This window comes from Polyergus mexicanus, unplaced genomic scaffold (genome assembly GCF_030449975.1).
Source record: "Polyergus mexicanus isolate NDT 795.1 unplaced genomic scaffold, iyPolMexi1.0 SCAF_111, whole genome shotgun sequence".
In the NCBI taxonomy this organism is placed as follows: domain Eukaryota; kingdom Metazoa; phylum Arthropoda; class Insecta; order Hymenoptera; family Formicidae; genus Polyergus; species Polyergus mexicanus.
In genome coordinates, this window is record NW_027223431.1 from 1 (window position 1) to 19,045 (window position 19,045).

The window sequence follows — 19,045 nt, forward strand, 5'->3', positions numbered from 1 at the left end:
AGCAGGCCGGCACGTCCGATCTATCTCCAATTGCATGCCCAAAGCTTGAATAAGCTAACTGCAGAATCAGATTCGAAATCCGTGTGGATATTGTGCGCCTGAACTTCGAATTACACACATCCCGTGGGTGTCTATGGGGAGAATAGTTTTATACGAGTTAGATAGGGCTGATTCACAAATGCCAAAAATCGACTAGGCAGCCAACGTGAAGAATGTTGATCAATCCTGTTTATTGCAACTAAAATTTAGCTAAAAATTTGTTGAAAACTTCTTATATGTATATATATCACACTAGTATGACATACACACGCACAAAATCTTTCAAATACTTCACAACAATTTTGCAATCTTGTAAATTATAATGCTATTAAAAGTAAGAGGTATTATACTAATATAAACAATAGGCTCTGAAAATAATGTAATAAAAAACAATGTAATAAAATAGGCTTCGGGAGCAAATAATAGTGTCCGTATGAATTACAAAAATATAGAACATTATATAATAAATTAAATGACATGGATAACATACATAACAATTAATTGAAAATGACAAACAATAATTTCTAAAACGTGAAAATAAAATTGAAAACAGCATCAGAAGCGCAAATGTTTCAATCCTCAACTGGACTCTCTTCAAGTACAATTAATAATATTAAGAAGATGTCGGACTGCTCTGTCTTATCTACTAAAACGATTATTTTTTGCGGGAATCTTTTTTTTGGTTGAATAAAATAATAAATCCTTTTCCACGATTTAAGTAAACATCGAAACAAAGGTGAGACTTCACGAGTTTATATTAAAAACAGAAAAAAATTAAAAAATTATAGTTTTTTTATCGGCTTCTGGCGTCGGAACAATACTTATGTAATATAAAAGTTTTGTAATATGTACATGCAAAATAAGATACCTCTCTGCTCGGAAATGCATGAAAGAATATAAGTGAACGTTTAGAAATGTGTTTAGAAGCCTAGTAAAAAAGATTACTGTCCGCAAAAATTTCGTGCATATGTGTGTGTGCGAGATCGAGGCTCAAGAGTAAAATAGAACAGTAGATTAGTTGCGTGAGGCAGAGTTACAATCTTATATGACAAGGACAGATATAATCGTACTATCTTTGTTTCTTTTGTGCGTGCGAGAGTAACATACATGTACGCACTAACATTATTACAGTATTAAGCGACGCGGTAGCATCGCGACGCCAAGTATATGTCTTTTCTCTTTCGATCATACGTTCTGTCTCTTTCTAATTGCTCGCTCACTATGCGTAGCTTCATGCTCCTCGCATATTTACTTATGGCTTTTGCACACAGGATGCGGTAAAGCTTGCCGCGCGGCAAGAAGCGACGCGGTGGTCAAACAAATGCTTGCTTTTCTGGAAATAATGAATATATAATTTCCGCCGCGCGGAAAAAGTTGAACTGGATTCAACTTTTCCGCGTGATAATAGGAAACAAGAAGGGCTGTTGTCTGCTCATTGGGTATGTGTATGTATATTTAGGTGTACCGTATAGTCATTGACAATCTTGCAGCTGCTGGAATAGAAACTCTCCAATTTGTTTTTATTTTTTTTATGAAAGGTTCAACTCTCTTAATAATATATAATCAAACATACTGGATATTATCCTCATATAATTGAAAAATGTTTCTTCATCTTGAGTAGTAGAACTAGGAGAGTTCTAACGCAGGTCCTCCGAGGGGAATGCGGGTCGAGGGGAAACCTTGCAGGCGAGGGGGCATGACGTCACGCGGGCGGAGGGGGATTTTGGTGCCGCGGGGGAATGATATCACGCGGGTGAAAGCCGATAAGGAACAATCATTCGTCCAAAGTCCTCCTTTTCCTTTACTTAATAAATATAGCATTTCTATTGATTTGTGATAAATGCTTGTATCTATATTTATCACATTTTTCTATGCTATTTGATAAATATTATTTATCAGTATTAATGTTTGATTATTTAAAAAATATGACAGTATACATATATTATTATATTATATTTATATTATATTACAAACAAATAGTGTCTCGCAAGATTGCACGTGCGGCCGAATCGGCGCGGTGTATTACAAAAGCGGGTTATTATATTTATATTATATTATGAACAAATAGCGTCTCGCAAGATATAATGTTGCTTTCATGTATAGCACAATAATAAAAATCAAATAAGATTTGAATATGTTAAACATAAAAATATATTTGATATATACATGAAATTCATTACTTTTTTAACACTTTCTATACTCTCTTCTATATTTCTTTCCGATTCTCAATCGATCAACATATGTACATATCAATAGATATTAAAACTATCGCGTGATACGAACGCCAAAGCGCCCGAGTCCCTTTGGAAGAGAAAGTGGAATTTTTTGGTAGAAAACTAAAAGATACCGACTAGATAATAAAATTCTTCTAACGAAATACCCATATTATTATTATTATTATTATTATTATTATTATTACTAGATTTTAAAAATGTCGATTATTTCTGTGCTTCCTTCTTTCCTTTTCCTACTCGTGCATGTCTCGCGCTATCCTTCTCCCACACCCATAGAATGCTTTCCTTTTCCTACTCGCGAACGCCTCGCGCTATCCTTCTCCCATCCGGTCGCGCCACAATTACATATCTATCTTATAAGTGGGGAAGGGAAGGGAAGCGAAAGAAATAAACATATTTTTCTTTTCATTTTTTTTTAGCACATTTATTTATGTTAAAATACATCACCTCGTCTCAAGGTTTCAGACAAAATTTCATCCACAGCATAAGCTAATAGTTCGCAATCTATGATAGATGTTTTATCAAAAACATCGCGCAAGATTTTAACAGCGTTATCTTTCTCGGCGCCAAACATATTACCTTGCAAATTAACGACAAATCGATCGAAACTCTCATTTACAGCTTCTAAATTCTCACACAGCTTCAAATATTCATGATTAACACAGTGTTCGAGTTCGAATAAGAAAAATATAGTTGACGGTTTCATGTACAAGCAAGAATCGCGTAACGTAAGTTTTACAACACTCGTATCGTGTATTTTAACAATCTCGATTGTTAAATCGTTAATCCATATTGGTGTATGATCGGGCGTTTGCACAAGTCGTTCAACGTCCGCTCGTTTCAGCATTAGCGATTCCCATGTGTCAATAGATAATACGATTTGATTGCCTCGGTTATCGCCGAGATGTAATTCCACGTAAGATGTGATTCCACGCTGTGATTCAACGCTGATTCCAATATCCAAGTATTTATACGCAGTGCGCGTCAAAGCGAATCTGCGTACCAAAATACGTGGTATACAACGAGGTTTACCGTGTCTGAAAAATACGATTAAATATGAAATAGCATGGAAAAAAAAAAAAAAATATATATATATATATATATGAAAATTTGTGATACTTACAAATCAAGCGGTTTCTTGTACGGCCTAATTTCATCTCGAGGAACGTAATAATTCATGCGTCTGCCACCGTTGCTGTTTCCTTCGGCGGAGTACATTTCTCTAAGTTATGAGAAGTAGAACGGTTGACGCGACACTGATCGTGTAAAAACTAACCGATAATACGCTTATTTTCAAAAATATGATGTGGTGGGAGATTAATGCTCAGAAAATTTAGGAGAAGGGGCAACGATCAATGTTAAAAGAATTCTTAGAAACAACTTCTGAGGAAAGGAGTGGGGAGAATAAGAAATAAAAAACATTAAATACGTTTACACATTTTATTTATAAAAATATTTTTTTTTAACGTTGCAACCACCAGTTAAATATTTTTAATACATTCTGTAATGCACAATTCTTAACATGTTTTCCACATCGTATAGTATTAGTAACATCTAGATTATTTAAAGATTCAATATCTTCGTAATCAGCATCCAAAGTCTCGATGATTAGGTTTTCTCTCGCATAATTCTCAAGTAAATCCACCAGCCATTCTCGTTTCTGGCATCCCTTGACGTACACGAGAGTCGACGTATCGCCATTCTCTTCTGTTCCAAGCACGGCTGATGTAATCAAGCGTTTAGCCATGCTGTACGGTACGTTTCCGTCTTCCCATCGTAATCCATGGTGATTCGCGATCAGCCAGGAAGCACACGATTTGTCGGATTTTGTGAGGAGATTCCATGGTAGGGGGTATGTAAAAATGTAATGCGCCAGAACGGTCCCCTTTCTCAGCACCGCCACCTCCTTTACGACAAATTTCATCCCGATGAAGAATCCTTGTAGGTCCACGAACGTTGGTACGGACATGACGTTTTTTTTTATATCAGCACGTCGAAAAGAAGAAGACTGCGATTGATCCTGATGTATTATAGATTTTATATCGTCTCATTCTCCCCTCCCCCCACACTTAGGTGATTTTGCGCACAACATTGGTCAACGGGTTGTACTGAATCACGCGATCGTGTATGATGAGGCAGTACGCTGTGGTATTCGGCGGCACGTTCTCCTTACACTCGAATTCCAATCTCACATCCACGGTTGCGCTTTTGACCGATTCGTTTTGTCGAGAGCAATCGATGATCACGAATGGACCGTTACGTAAAAATTGCGTGACGGTGAGACTCGGCTCGAGATACTCGTATCCGTAATAATTTTTGCAGAAACGTTGATACGTGTCGTACAAAATCGACCATCTGTTTTTATCGAAATCCAGATTCATATCGTCGTACGGATAACATTCCGAGTTCAGATAGAGTTTCACGTTGGTCAATTTGCAGTCGTCGAATCGACTCGTATCCTCAGACATGACGTTCTTTCGACCTGTCTGCAGAACGAAAACAACGTATCGCGGCTTCTCCAGCTGAGTCGCGGTCTTAATGGGCCACGAATGTTTGGTTGTACGCTGCAATAGCGGAAATTCGTACAGATCCCACGAGCGGAAACCCATACTGAGGTATTGTCCGCTTTCCAAGGCACGCAGCATCGATAACTTGTTAATCTCGTTCAATACGACGTGCGGCATTCGCCATTGTATTTTGAATATGTCGATCACAGGCTCCAGCACCAAATTTCCAATCAGGCAATTGTTATCGTTGCGCGATCGTATTAAGATCAATTCGTGACGAGCGTTAATCACCACGCGCCTGTAATCCTCGCAAAATCCCAATAACATGTAGAGCGGTACGCAAAAATTAAAGTATCCATTCGTGTTAATAGGCGAATCCCAGCCGGCGTTTCTCATAATCACGGTTCTATCGGATGATATCGTTACATAGTTCTTGAGTGTGCTGGTTATTCCCACATTTCTGCTACGATCAATCTCCACACCGTCGAGTTCGTATCGAATCTCATCAAACATGAACGCGACGCAATTATTCCCCAGTACAACATCAAATCCTTCAGCTGGTTTGTTTATCACTAATTTTCCCTCGATGTACAGAAAACTCTCATACGGCAAAGTATACAGATCCTGTTGTTGTATGGGTATTCGTATCTCATCGCTGTGCTCAAACGTCGTATTGGCGTACGGGTTGTACGTGTGAGTCTCGATCTTGACGATACGATCGTCAAAGACCGGCTCACCTCCGATATTAAGGATATCGGTCATGTTTTCTTAGATATTTCGCACCGCGAATCCCAAAGATTGTAAAAATTTAACGTTCGATGCGTTGAGCTTCTTTCTGATCTTTTTAGCGCAACCTAATGATGATGATGATGATGATGATCGGATGATATCATCAATCGGTACCGTAAAGATATTATTATCTTTCGCGTGTTTCGAGTCGTTCAACACGAGCATCTCATGTATCGCACGCTAATTTTGTCGCCGTCGTACGTGCAATCTGATGGTAATCTCTTCTCCTCGAAAATCGAGCAATCGTCCGTCTTGATCCGCGACGCGTATCGTTAGATCCGTAATGCTCCGCGCAATGATCGGCAGGTAAATGATCTGCGCCGGTGTTTCCGATATCTTATATCCTGGCGGAACGCTCGGTGAAAATTCATGTATCGTATGAACGCGTTTGCCGTTGCTGAATGCACCCGCGGTCACGTTACACTCTACGCGGATAATGTTTACGTTGATGATATTAATCGGTATGTCCGATTGATACCACTGTTTCGGCTGCAATATACGCTTCGACGAGAATCCCAGCAGCGATCCAATATTGTTAGGTTTGTTAAAGTTTACTCTGAATGCGCACTTGATCTCGCTATTCATCGTATTGTAATTAGCACGGAGCACTATCGGGTATTCTACAGCCTCGTCTTCGTCACCGTTCGCTCGAACGGTCTCCTCTCGCGATATCACCGTGATATCACCGCGATTGTCGGAGCGAACTACGCGTCGCGGGCGTTTCCGTGAAATTGCACGTTTCAAAAACTCGTGTATTGCGTGTATCTCGTACGATCCCTCGGGAATCGTAATTTCCGTGTCATCTTCATCGAAATAAAATTTATTATTCGAGGAATTCACGTTCGATATCGTATGATAAGTTTCAAAATTAGTTAGACCGAGCTCGTAATCACCGTCGCTCAAATCTACAGCTGGATGGTAGTGTGCCGCGAGGACGCTACTCTTCCCGGTTAGCGTGAAAGTCATAGACATGTCGACAAAACTGTTTAACGAATACTGAGTCTTAACGGCGCATCGTCAGGCTTTAAATTCACACCGATTGTCGTCGACCGTTCGGAGAAACCGCAGACACAATTGTCCGCAGATGCTTTGATCGTAAGTTTGAAAGGACGTGCGATTGTACTCGATCTTCGTAACGTACCGTCCGAAATATCGCACCAATTCATTCGGCGGTCGAAGATTACCAAAACCGTCGAAATATATAGCACGATTTCCCCTCTTTGCGTACGCTACCCAATGAGTACCCGGTCCTTTGGTGATATCCAAATTCACGATGCCGCTCTCGTTTCGATATATACCACCGATCGGTAACGAATCACGCATGAAAACCCCTCTAAAGTACGGTATACGCATACGTTTCGCCAATTGTTCTAATTGTATGTTTGTTGTCACACCCGTGGGCATTTTTAGCGTCTTTTCGACGTTTTTTTTTTTTTCTTCGTTGCCACTCCTTGTCCGCGTTTGTACGGACCGAGATACAGTCCCTGTCCGTATTTATACGGAGCGAGATAAAGTCCGCTGCCTTCCATCGCGCGATCGTGACGTTGCAGCTCCTCCAGCTGACGGCGCGCGGCTTTGCTGTCGTTCACCGCCTTAGCCACGCCGGCTGCTCCACCGATCAAGGATCCGAGCGCGCCCAACATTGGTAGAATCGGCAATACACCGCCTCGTTTCGCTGTCGGAAGTATCCGTTTTTTCGTCGACCTTTTCCGCGTAGTCCTCATCTTCGTCTTCGTCTTCGTATTCGTCTTCGTCTTCATACCCATACCGATTTTTGTCTTGGTTTTCATCGCTGCCCAAACAGCTGTGGCTGCGGCTCTCTCACCGAGAGTCGAATCTTTCGCAACGATGCGTTTTCGCGCTCTCTCGGCGAGTATCTTGTCAGCCGCGTGTCTCTCGGTGAGATCGTTGCTCCGGGAGTACGCTATATCGTGCTCGCAGCACGCCGCGTCCAATGGATTTATACCCCGATTACCTCTCGCCAATCGTTTTTCCAAATGAGTGCCCGGACCGCAAAACTGATAGCCGGGAATATGTAACTCGAAAGGAAGTGCGTTTATCGCACGATTTAAGAAACCACAACCTCTTATAATTTTTGCTGGCATTTGTCACAATTTTTTATTAACGGTGCTGGACCGTCGATGTGCGTTCGCTGCCACGGTTGATTGTAATGTTCGTAACAGTGCCGATATTGTTGAACCTCTGAGTCAGCTTTTATATGTTCGGGAAGCTTGTCCCACATGTAGTGGACGTGATCGCCGCACATTCGCAGCAGAACGACTTTCGGCACAAATTGTAACTGTTCGGCGCTCAAATTGTAAATATCGGAAGGTCTCAACAGCAGCACGAACATTTTTGTTACTGAGCGATTTGCGGTTCCGCGCATCTATAAATAGGCGTTCGATCCAGCATTCCTCAGTCGGCAGTGTGAAAATGAAATTCGTGCGACAACCTTTGGCGATACGCGTGACGAATTGCGACGACAGATTACGATCGATGGGGGACAACGCGGAGATGCGCAAGCATGGTACGATGCTACCGACTACTATACGCGCGATCGTTTGTGGCCCCTCGAATTGCGGTAAAACCAACGTTCTAATAAGCCTGCTGGAAAGTCCGCACGGTGTACGTTTCGAAAACGTGTACGTGTACTCAAAATCGTTGCAACAACCGAAATATCGATATCTGGAAAATTTGTTGACATCGATCGATGAAATCGGCTACTTCACATTCTCCAACAACAGTGACGTCATTCCGCCGAGCGAGGCGCGTCCAAACTCGATCTTCGTGTTCGATGACGTGGCATGCGATAAGCAAAATGCGGTGAGAGAGTACTTTTCAATGGGTCGACACTCGAGCGTCGACTGCTTTTATCTCTGCCAGACGTACGCGAGAATACCTAAACATCTGATACGCGACAACGCGAACCTGCTGATCTTGTTCAAACAGGATGGTACCAACCTGAAACACGTGTACAACGATCACGTGAATACCGATATGCCGTACGATGAATTTTGCGCGTTGTGTTGCGATTGTTGGCAGCGCAAGTACGGATTCGTAGTAATAGACAAGGACAGTTCGCTCAACGATGGTCGATACAGAAAAGGATTTAACGTGTTCGCGATACCGCAAAACGATTAGTCGTTGTCGATACTTCGTCGGGGTGAAACGTGAAAGAGAGATTGACATTTTTGTTTTTCCGCGATGGCTGCGATCGATAAGAACGAGGATATTCGCGAGCGCGAGAAGATTGCGAGGGCAATTGTGAAAACTAGCGAATCGATTCGCAAGAAACATCGCGCTTTGAAGACCGGTAAGATCGAGGAGGATATCGTGTTGGATAGACGCTTTAGACCTCTCATCGAGCCGTTACAAAAGATCGTCGACAACTCTAGCTCGATCGCGGTGAAGAACGAGCCTGCGAGTAACACCAACGCGGGGATCGAAGCGTTGTCCATCCCGAAGCGCGAGAAGGATGATGATGATGATGATGATGATGATGTGCCACCGCAAAAGAGAAAACGATCAAACGTCAAGTCGGATCGCTCACCGACACCGCATAAATCGAAACGATCGGACGCTCCACTGGATGTACCGCTGATAACCTCTACACCGTCCGCGTCAATGAGAACTATACAACCTACGATGCCCGAATTATTCACGAGCCAGGATGTTTTTGAAACCACGGACGACTCGCTCATGACATCCGTTCGAAATCAGTTGCAAACACCGGAAGGTCAAGAAACATTGCGAGAGCAATTAGGTCCACTGGGTCAAAGGTACATCTGGCCTATCTTGAGCGGCGATCAAGAGAGCGGTATAGACAACGTGTACGGTGTTTATCTCGGCAAGAATGGAATGATGTTCGGTAATAAACGTTTTGACGTGGACAACGCGGATAGCATAATTATCGATGGCATACGATACGTCGGCACACCTGGTCTTTACGAGCTGATCTTTAAGAAATTTCCCGATGACGTCATCTATACGGTGGATGATAAGCAAACGTACAAGAGCATGCTGTTGACGACGAGCGCGCATAAACGCAATCACGATGCGCACGGTCGATTACTGAGTAACAGGGGATACAAGTACAAAGAAATAATCGCAAAGTTGATACCGATCGAACCCAAAAGAACAAAATCTGGAAAGGGATTATTCGCGCCTCGCGAAATGACGCTAACCGATAACAAGATTGACTACGTGCACTGGGACGATCCCAACGAGCTGGTGGATCGTCTACGATTGCTGGATGCTTCGCACCAAGCGGGTCACAACGGTCACGACAACGAGATTTTGTCGATCATCGAGGAACTTCGCGAAGCCGGCATTATTATAAATTAAACGGTGTCTCGACAAAACTAATCAATCGATCGACCGACATCGCTCGCATCGATGATGCATATCAACAAATTTGGGATATCCGAGCAGAGTAACGACGTGACGAACGTCATTTCGTACCGTCGATGGAGTGGATTAATGAAAAGTTTCGTGCGCGATAACGCTCTGTGTCGCACCGTTACGGACTTTGACGCGAGGTCGCGCAAGATTCGTCGTGTAGCGCAACCTGTGGCTGATACCGACGTCGTCAACAAACTGTACGTGGATCATTGCGTTAAAACGTTGAGAAATCAACTGAAAGAGTCAGACGAGAAGCTTGCTGCGTTCGAGAAAAACGTGCGTGCGTTACAGACTCTGATAAACGAGCTTCGGCATGCGAATATCGCTAGATTAGAAACGCCAACGAACGACGACGAAACGTCAACGAACGCTAACGAAACGTCAACGAAACGACGACGAAACGTCAACGAACGCTAACGAAACGTCAACGAAACGACGACGAAACATCAACGAACGACGACGAAACGTCAACGAACGCTAACGAAACGTCAACGAAACGACGACGAAACGTCAACGAACGCTAACGAAACGACGACGAAACATCAACAAACATCAACGAAACGACGACGAAACGCCAACGAAACGCTAACAAACGACAACGAAACGTCAACGAACAACAATGGACAGCAACAAACGGATCAAGAACGACTACGAACGGCTGACGAATGACAGCGGACGACAACGAACGGTTATTGGACGGTTATCTAACAGTTCAGGAACGGGTCAGGAACGGCTACGAACGAATCAGGAACGACTACCAGACGGGTCAGGAACGGCTACGAACGGCTATCGAACGGCAACGAATGGTAGCGGATGATAAAGAACGACTATTGAATGACAATAAACGGAAATAAACGACTATTATATGGTTAAAAAAAAAAGGTTAAAGATATAAATCATAATGTAATTTCTTTGCACATATTATTACGCGCCGACTAGCCGTACCACTAAAAACATGACATCGTTAAAATCCAACGGACGTAAAAATATCGAGAAGCTACGACTCGTCGAGGAACTGCATGCTTCGGCGAGAAGAAATTTTCCCCGAAGACGCGTCATAGTGCGGGGTTACGATGACCTGTGGCAAGCTGACATCGTCGAGATGCGTCCGTACTCTCGTTTCAACAAAGGTTACCACTACATACTCACCGTCATCGATGTGCTGAGCAAGTACGCGTGGGCTGTACCGCTCAAGAGTAAAGGTGGAAGTGAGACGGCTGATGCTATCGCTGAGATAATTCGAGATAGTAAGAGATGCCCGAAAAACATGCAAACCGATATGGGAAAAGAATTTTATAACATCGACGTACAACGTCTCATAAGAAAACACGACATCAATCATTATTCCACGTATTCGGTGTTGAAGGCATCGGTTGTCGAACGATTTAATCGCACGTTAAAGAATGACATGTGGAAAATGTTTACGCTGAACGGAACTTACAAGTGGGTTGACGCGTTGCCGCGACTCGTGTCGGATTACAACGCGCGCAAGCATCGCACTATCGGTATGAGACCTATCGATGTTACCCCCGCGATAGCCGATAAACTTTTAAATACAGTATACAGCAATGTAAAGATTGCGGCACCAGCAAGATTTAAAGTAGGTAACCCGGTACGCGTTAGCAAGTATAAGACGATCTTCGAGAAGGGTTACACACCAAATTGGACCACCGAGGTGTTTAAGATTATTAAAGTGCAGCGTACTAATCCCGTAACCTATCTACTCGAGGACTATCGCGGAAAATCTATTGCTGGAGCATTCTACGAATACGAGTTGCATCGCGCGACTTATCCGGACGTGTATCTCGTGGAGAAAGTACTGCGCAGAAAAGGTGACGAGGTTTACGTGAAATGGTTGGGATTCGATGGATCGCACAACTCTTGGATACACAAGGACAATGTGATTTAATTCATACAAATTGTATTTTATTTTAAACATATAAAAATATGAAATACATATAAAGTATCTGAAATATGTAAAATATATACAGCATATAAAATATATGTAAGATATATTCAGCATGTAAAATATAAAATATAAAAGAAAGATAGAATTATATTTATTTTGTTTTCCCGACACACACACACACACACACACATACACACACACACACACATATATATATATATATATATATATATATATATATATATATATATATATATACATTATATTATAAGGGTATTCGGAAATGTCCCCACGGTAGCGTGTCGGTCGAATCAGGTACGATATATCGCTTGTCGTCGTACGGACTCAGAGCAATTTTTGTCTCGCTGATTGTATACACTTCGTGCAATTTGGATCTTATGCAAGACTGTCGTCGAGTCATCTCAATTTCATCGCGCAGACACCGCGTGTAATCGTCGAACGTTATCGTTCTCGCTACGACGTTACTCTTGACGCCTTTAACCTTTTTTGTATCTTTTTTATTATCTACTCGCAATGCATACATTTTTGCTCTAAGCCCGACAAATTCAGTCATGATCGCACCATTATTTTCGTCCTTCATCAAACCCGGCACTTTCTTGTTCTCGAGCGGTATACCGTACGCATTGTTAACCGGATAATCGCTTGTGTCAAATTTAGCAATATCGCGTTTCATGTTCTTGTACACATCTTCGCACTCGATGTGATAAATTAAACTATCTGTATCGGTATACATTATTTTACATTTCTCTCGATATAACGGTACCATGTATTCGTGATGAAATTCATACAAACACGTTTTAGAAATGTCGAGGATGCACATGCCGACGTAGATCGGTTTATTGAATTTTATCTCGAATTTGCGCAATTCGACAGCGATCAAATTTTCCGAAAAGACGCTCCTGCTGTGAAAATTTGGTGTCGCGATCATCGCCTCCGCGCCATATCGTCCGTCCCACTTTGTTAATAATTTTACATCGACGTGATTGCGCACGTTTTCCATAGTTTTACCGAATACCGCGTTGTTCATTAACTTGTACAGATTTTTCTCGAAATCGTTTGTCGCGCGCGTTCTAAACCGGGTGTTGAGTTCGATGTAATCGCGGAGCCATGCGGATTGAACGAATTGCAATACGCGATGTATCTTTGCGACGCGAAGGCCGTGACGCGTGCATTGTTGCAGGTTGCGATAGTGTATGACATAACGCTTCTTATCGTATAAGGTTGCGAGGAGTTTGTCTTGCCGCTTGCCGGGCGGCTTATCGCGCGTCGGACAGAACGGTAGGTCAGCGTGCGCATCGTGAAGATGTTGTGGATACTCTAGATCAACCTCGAGAATATAACCTATGGGCGAATCCGAAGCGATTGCGCTAACGTCAAAGTCAGAGATATCGTCGACCCATCGAAATTCGGCATAGGGTAGCGGTTGACACATCGCCCAACCGTACAAGTTGTTTACATCGAAATACATCATGTACGATGACGGTTTCGATGGATCGTAAGACTGCGTGTACTTGTTATTGGCTCGCGCGTATCTGCCGGAACATTGACTCAGGCCACCGCGTATTCCCCGTTCGATAAACATAACCATATCGATATCAGTAAGTAATTCGAACGTAATATTCGTATGTTTTAACATGGCGTCCCACGTGTATCCGGGAAGAGTATAATAATACGCGGGGTCGAGCCCATAACTCTCGATACATTTGTCGCGGAAATTTTCAAAAATATCTGCCAATAACAAGACATCCGTTTTTAAATACAGATCGCTGTATTCGCCCAAGGTTCGTAGGGAGAACCGCCTCCAGACGTTTTCAGCGTGCGCGTAATCGCTCTCGGATACGGTGTCACCGGTCAAAGAACTGTAAAATGATTCGCGCGGTGGTAAACATGTATCGTGCAACCTATCGACACAGTCAATGTATTCGTATGGGAAAATACCTTTTCGCGTCAATAAATTGAACTCTTCAATTGATAAATTTTGAAATTCCGATTTTAAAATTTGAAGTTTATCATTATTTAAAAACGATGCCAATTTTTCGAGACTAGTACTGAGAAATTTGTATGAATCGATGAACCGTAACTTTATATCGTTTCGCCAATCTGATTTTTCAACGGTATCTTTAACTTTAACATGTTTCGTGAATGAAATATACTTTTCTTTTGTTATCGGTAGTACGTCGATCGAGCCTTCGAACGCGGTAGCTATTTCTTTGATGATAAAATGTGAATCGTAACCGGATAAATTGTGAAATACTATGGGAATGCAAAAAGAGTCTTTATAATTTAAATTGCAGTTTGAATGCGCGGGACCTCGATACCGCCCGGTAAGATGGCAATGATCGCGTACGCGTGTATCGTCTTGCGCGAACGGTTTTTCGCAAATGTGACAGTGTGTCGCGCTGTGAAATTTTTCCCGCTCATCTCGCGTTAAATTTACCATAGGGACATTCATGGTTAAAATAGTTTTTACGCGTTGCGCTAAATTTTTTAATTTTTCTACGAACCACGAAACGCAATCGGTACTACGGCGAGAATGATACGCGGATAACGATTCGTCGTACGAACAATGTACATAATAAGCTACGCTAAATTCTTGATGATGCTGAAACGTGTACGTAGACGTCCTCGGATCACCGTCGGTCTTCCTCAGCACGCACTCCAAGTCGGCGTATACGACGAAGGGAAGTCGCTCCTTTCTGTTGTAGTTGTTGAACGCGAGCCACTTGTCTTTATCGCTCGGTAACCGGATGGCGCACTCGTTCATTTCTCGACAATCTACAATGTGCGACTGCAACTTGTCGTCCGATCCAAAATAGTGTAAACATCTGTAAAAAAAAAAAAAAAAAAAAAAAAATGGAAATAATTAATTTTTCTATCGTATATATATATATATATATATATTACATTTTTATTAAATATACGTACCGATCGCAGATATATTTTTGGCCATTACGTTTGCTCAGTTGCGAGCTCACGAGGCGGGATAAATTCTTGATCCACGCGAAATGTCCGAGGTCTTGCGAATCTTGTATATACAACAAGTTGACGTGTCTATCCTTCTTTTGCTCGCTCAGACGTATCGGGATAATATTATTCTCTTTCTCTTTCTCGATGCAGTATACATTTATCGAAATGTCGTTATAAAGTTCAAATTTTTTAATTTGACTCAATGTCATCGGAAATTCAACGTTCTGGAGATTTAGCACTGTCGTATAATGTGGATACGAAGACTCCCGACCTACGTCTCGTGCAGCTGGATACAAAGCAGCGACCACTGCCCACGCGAAACATGCATTGTCTTTGGATTGCACGTTTATTACCGCTCTCTTCATTGTTATTTCTCGCGGTAATTTAATATGGCACCCCGCGCGCATTGGATTATATTTATTTATATTTACAGTTAAATCGAGAATTCGCGACAATGCCCACCCGCTATCGCGTTCTTGAAATTCTTCGAGCGAGGCAAGCGTGGGCTCGACGACGCGTCGCTCGTACCACTCGTGTAAATCGGATGTGCGAAAGAGTTCACAGTTTCTCGTATTTACACTTTTATTTGCCCGTTTATCACCCGACACGAATTCACCATTGAACACAGTGTTCACTTTCACATTAAAGTGTTTTTTCAGCACATTTTTCACGTGTTCGAGCACAATGTCTTTGGCGTTCTCGAGAAATTGACGAGGCTCGATGTGATTATAATTTATAACCGCACCAGTCAATATACGGCTCTCAAACGCCGTATCAATCTCCCGCCAAATGAGTCTTTCCGCGGTATTGCAATCACCACTGTAATTACCACCACTATATATAAATTGTCTCTCTAATCGAGTCCTCGCACCCTCGAGTCGCGCGATTCTGGCCACCAAAGATTGCCGAACTCCGATCGAGAGCCGCGGACGCTTGATACGACTGGATTCCTCGAGCTGTTTGATAAATTCTTCGCATCGCTGCGCCCATGCAAAATACTCGCCCAAAGTGGCGACTTGATGCGACAGCTCCAACAAGTCACGTTCAGTCTGCTCGGAGTTTTCCATGTTTTTTTTGTTTTACTGTGTACAAATCGGACATATGTTGCACGGCATTACCTGATATAATGCTTGTCTGCAATTGGAGCAGGATCGACCACTTATTACGTCGTACAGTTCAGTTACATGCTTCCGAACAGCATACATGTATCCATAGTCAGTGTCTGCTATAGCTATCATACACGAAGCACATACAGCATAATCACTACCCGTAGAATAATAAAAGTATATGGCACAAAATTTTGTACGTCCGTTCAACGCAATAATTTCTGAATGAAACACTGTCTTCTGAACAATTTCCGTGAGGTCCTCGCTTTGATCGCTGTTGTAATCACTGTCGTCTGATAATGCGTGATCTTCATCAGACGACTCGTCTAGTATTGCCTCAAAATTATTTATTTCCATCCTTCGCAGATTGGCAGAGTGTCAAAATCTGGTCACCGTTGAACACTTGACACACACAAAAATTATAAAGAATCCACTATACTTTTTAAACGTAAAATCTGATCGCCGTCGAACACTTGGAACACAAAACTTTTTTAACCGATGTATACACTTTCAAATCGTGTACTACTATAATTTTGACACCCTTCGTTCTTCATTTATATATATTTCATCTATCATCTTTAAACGGCTCTTCTTAAAAAAATTGCGTGGGAGTAAGGTCTTTCTAAGGTTTAACGAATTGGATTTGTGCATAAGTGGGGATCTTCCAACTTTAATAAGTTAAAAATCATGCCAGTGTTCTCATTAGACGGAGTGTTTCTCCTACTTTTCGTATTTTACTCGTAGTGATCGTCGATTGGTGAGTTTGGATATCGGTTCGAGGGTTCCTTCGCACGTGATCATGTTAGAGAAAATTCTATTTTCTTATGAGAAAGGAAAGTAGGAAGCACAGAAATAATCGACATTTTTAAAATCTAATAATAATATGGGTATTTCGTTAGAAGAATTTTATTATCTAGTCGGTATCTTTTAGTTTTCTACCAAAAAATTCCACTTTCTCTTCCAAAGGGACTCGGGCGCTTTGGCGTTCGTATCACGCGATAGTTTTAATATCTATTGATATGTACATATGTTGATCGATTGAGAATCGGAAAGAAATATAGAAGAGAGTATAGAAAGTGTTAAAAAAGTAATGAATTTCATGTATATATCAAATATATTTTTATGTTTAACATATTCAAATCTTATTTGATTTTTATTATTGTGCTATACATGAAAGCAACATTATAACTTGCGAGACGCTATTTGTTCATAATATAATATAATATAAATATAATAACCCGCTTTTGTAATACACCGCGCCGATTCGGCCGCACGTGCAATCTTGCGAGACACTATTTGTTTGTAATATAATATAAATATAATATAATAATATATGTATACTGTCATATTTTTTAAATAATCAAACATTAATACTGATAAATAATATTTATCAAATAGCATAGAAAAATGTGATAAATATAGATACAAGCATTTATCACAAATCAATAGAAATGCTATATTTATTAAGTAAAGGAAAAGGAGGACTTTGGACGAATGATTGTTCCTTATCGGCTTTCACCCGCGTGATATCATTCCCCCGCGGCACCAAAATCCCCCTCCGCCCGCATGACGTCATGCCCCCTCGCCCGCAAGGTTTCCCCTCGACCCGCATTCCCCTCGGAGGACCTGCGTTAGAACTCTCCTAGTTCTACTACTATCTTGTAATCTCATTTCGTAAACAAGATTATGCCAATCTCCTTGTTGTTGTTTTAATTGTAGTATAGGATCCCATATCTTCTTTTTTGTCTATTTAAAATGTTTCTTTTATTTCTTCTTCTTATATAAAGCAGAGCCAACAGCAATATTCGATGTTTTTTATGCATAGCCGCATCCATATTTATGATAAATTAAAGCAAATAATTTTGTAATTTTGAAATTAAGGTATGTACTTTTCTATTTTATACTATTATCTATTCTTATCTGTTTTATATATGATATATGCGTATTTCTAGATTAAAGATTATGAAGGAAATATACATAGTTTGCGCATGCTTACTTCAATCTTTAACGTGTGCTGTGTGAACACCAGAAAAACTATTTTTGTTTGCTGCATCGCTTTTTGCTGCGCGGCAAGCGTTGCCGCGCCCTGTGTGCAGAAGCCATTACACGTTCACTTGCGCTTCTCTGTCTCTCTCTCTCTCTCTTTCTGCTCGTTCGTTATTGTATTCTTTTGTTCCCATTATAATATTCTTTTATTTGCTCAACTTTTATTCTTTCTATTCTCGTCTCCCTACATAAAAATAAATAAATTTAGTTATTTATTTTTATTTTATACAGCATAAATGAGATATACAATAAGTTATTTTCTTTTTCTATTTAACTATAATTAAATACAACACATATACATACAAAACATAATTAAATACTTTTTCTATTTATAAGATACACAATATCTCATTTATACTCTATAAAATAGAGATAAATAAATTGATGGTAAATATTGACAAAAGGAGACCCAGCTCCAATGACCTTGACCTTGACATGTGTTGTCAAGGTCATCGCCCTGAGTAACTCTCAAAAGGTTTTAGCTTGTTGTTCATTACAAAGTTATTAATAAAAAAAGTTTACTAAATAAAACAATTTTTCTGACACTATGTACATTTAATAGAGCGTATTTTAGCAGAATTTTTTATTTATGTGTAATAAATCGAACATAGGCAGAGGAAGGGGCGGAGCCCTTCCTGAAAAAACTAAGTCAATCCATGTCCAAGAGATCCACGCATATACTTTACAAAGCAAAGCGAAGTCCACCCTACAATTGTTGTATAGATGGAAAAGTGTATGCGTGGATGCAGTGGGTTCCGCCTCCCCCCCCCCCCCCACGGGGTGCTCCATTTCCGGAAGATATAACCTAACCCAAACCTATTTCTGATTTAAAACTAAAATTTGGTTTGGGTTAGGTTATATCTTCCGAAAGTAAAGCCCCCCGTAGGGAGGGGGGGGGGGAAGGGGCGGAACCCACTATGCCCACGCATATACTTTATAAAGCGAAGCGAAGTGCATCCCACAATTGTGTGAATGGAAAAGTGTATACGTGGACGCAGTGAGTGCCTCTCCCCGTCACCCCAACTT

At 41.3% G+C, this 19,045-nt stretch overlaps 5 protein-coding genes across 5 annotated transcripts; 1 reads left to right on the plus strand and 4 right to left on the minus strand.

The window, feature by feature from the left end:
* Positions 1–2,720: 2,720 nt before the first annotated feature.
* Positions 2,721–3,491, minus strand: LOC138944184 (uncharacterized; the record flags this gene model as incomplete). The annotated part of the gene is made up of 2 exons (XM_070315098.1): positions 3,397–3,491; positions 2,721–3,310 (listed from the first exon to the last, which is right to left on the minus strand). Coding segments are annotated over exons 1-2 (685 nt in total), but the record flags the coding sequence as incomplete, so codon positions are not given.
* An 851-nt stretch (positions 3,492–4,342) lies between these two features.
* LOC138944186 (uncharacterized) lies at positions 4,343–5,542 on the minus strand. Its single transcript, XM_070315100.1, has one exon. The coding sequence runs from the start codon at positions 5,540–5,542 to the stop codon at positions 4,343–4,345; it is 1,200 nt and encodes a 399-aa protein (XP_070171201.1).
* A 3,231-nt stretch (positions 5,543–8,773) lies between these two features.
* Positions 8,774–10,515, plus strand: LOC138944188 (uncharacterized). Its single transcript, XM_070315101.1, has one exon. It carries the CDS (start codon positions 8,774–8,776, stop codon positions 9,911–9,913), a length of 1,140 nt encoding a protein of 379 aa, XP_070171202.1. The 3' UTR covers positions 9,914–10,515.
* A 1,629-nt stretch (positions 10,516–12,144) lies between these two features.
* LOC138944185 (uncharacterized) lies at positions 12,145–13,504 on the minus strand. Its single transcript, XM_070315099.1, has one exon. It carries the CDS (start codon positions 13,486–13,488, stop codon positions 12,145–12,147), a length of 1,344 nt encoding a protein of 447 aa, XP_070171200.1. The 5' UTR covers positions 13,489–13,504.
* A 598-nt stretch (positions 13,505–14,102) lies between these two features.
* LOC138944189 (uncharacterized) lies at positions 14,103–16,330 on the minus strand. The gene is made up of 4 exons (XM_070315102.1): positions 15,986–16,330; positions 14,805–15,937; positions 14,338–14,725; positions 14,103–14,153 (listed from the first exon to the last, which is right to left on the minus strand). The coding sequence occupies exons 1-4, from the start codon at positions 16,328–16,330 to the stop codon at positions 14,103–14,105; spliced, it is 1,917 nt and encodes a 638-aa protein (XP_070171203.1).
* Positions 16,331–19,045: the final 2,715 nt, after the last annotated feature.

Bases quoted from the DNA above. Each gene is read 5' to 3' on its own strand.
- LOC138944186 (XM_070315100.1), bottom strand. From the start codon at position 5,542: ATGACCGATATCCTTAATATCGGAGGTGAGCCGGTCTTTGACGATCGT.
- LOC138944188 (XM_070315101.1), top strand. From the start codon at position 8,774: ATGGCTGCGATCGATAAGAACGAGGATATTCGCGAGCGCGAGAAGATT.
- LOC138944185 (XM_070315099.1), bottom strand. From the start codon at position 13,488: ATGGTTATGTTTATCGAACGGGGAATACGCGGTGGCCTGAGTCAATGT.
- LOC138944189 (XM_070315102.1), bottom strand. From the start codon at position 16,330: ATGGAAATAAATAATTTTGAGGCAATACTAGACGAGTCGTCTGATGAA. The intron at 15,938-15,985 runs GTAATGCCGTGC...TAAAACAAAAAA, and splicing joins GCAGACAAGCATTATATCAG to AACATGGAAAACTCCGAGCA. The intron at 14,726-14,804 runs GTAATATATATA...TTTTTTTTACAG, and splicing joins TACGTATATTTAATAAAAAT to ATGTTTACACTATTTTGGAT.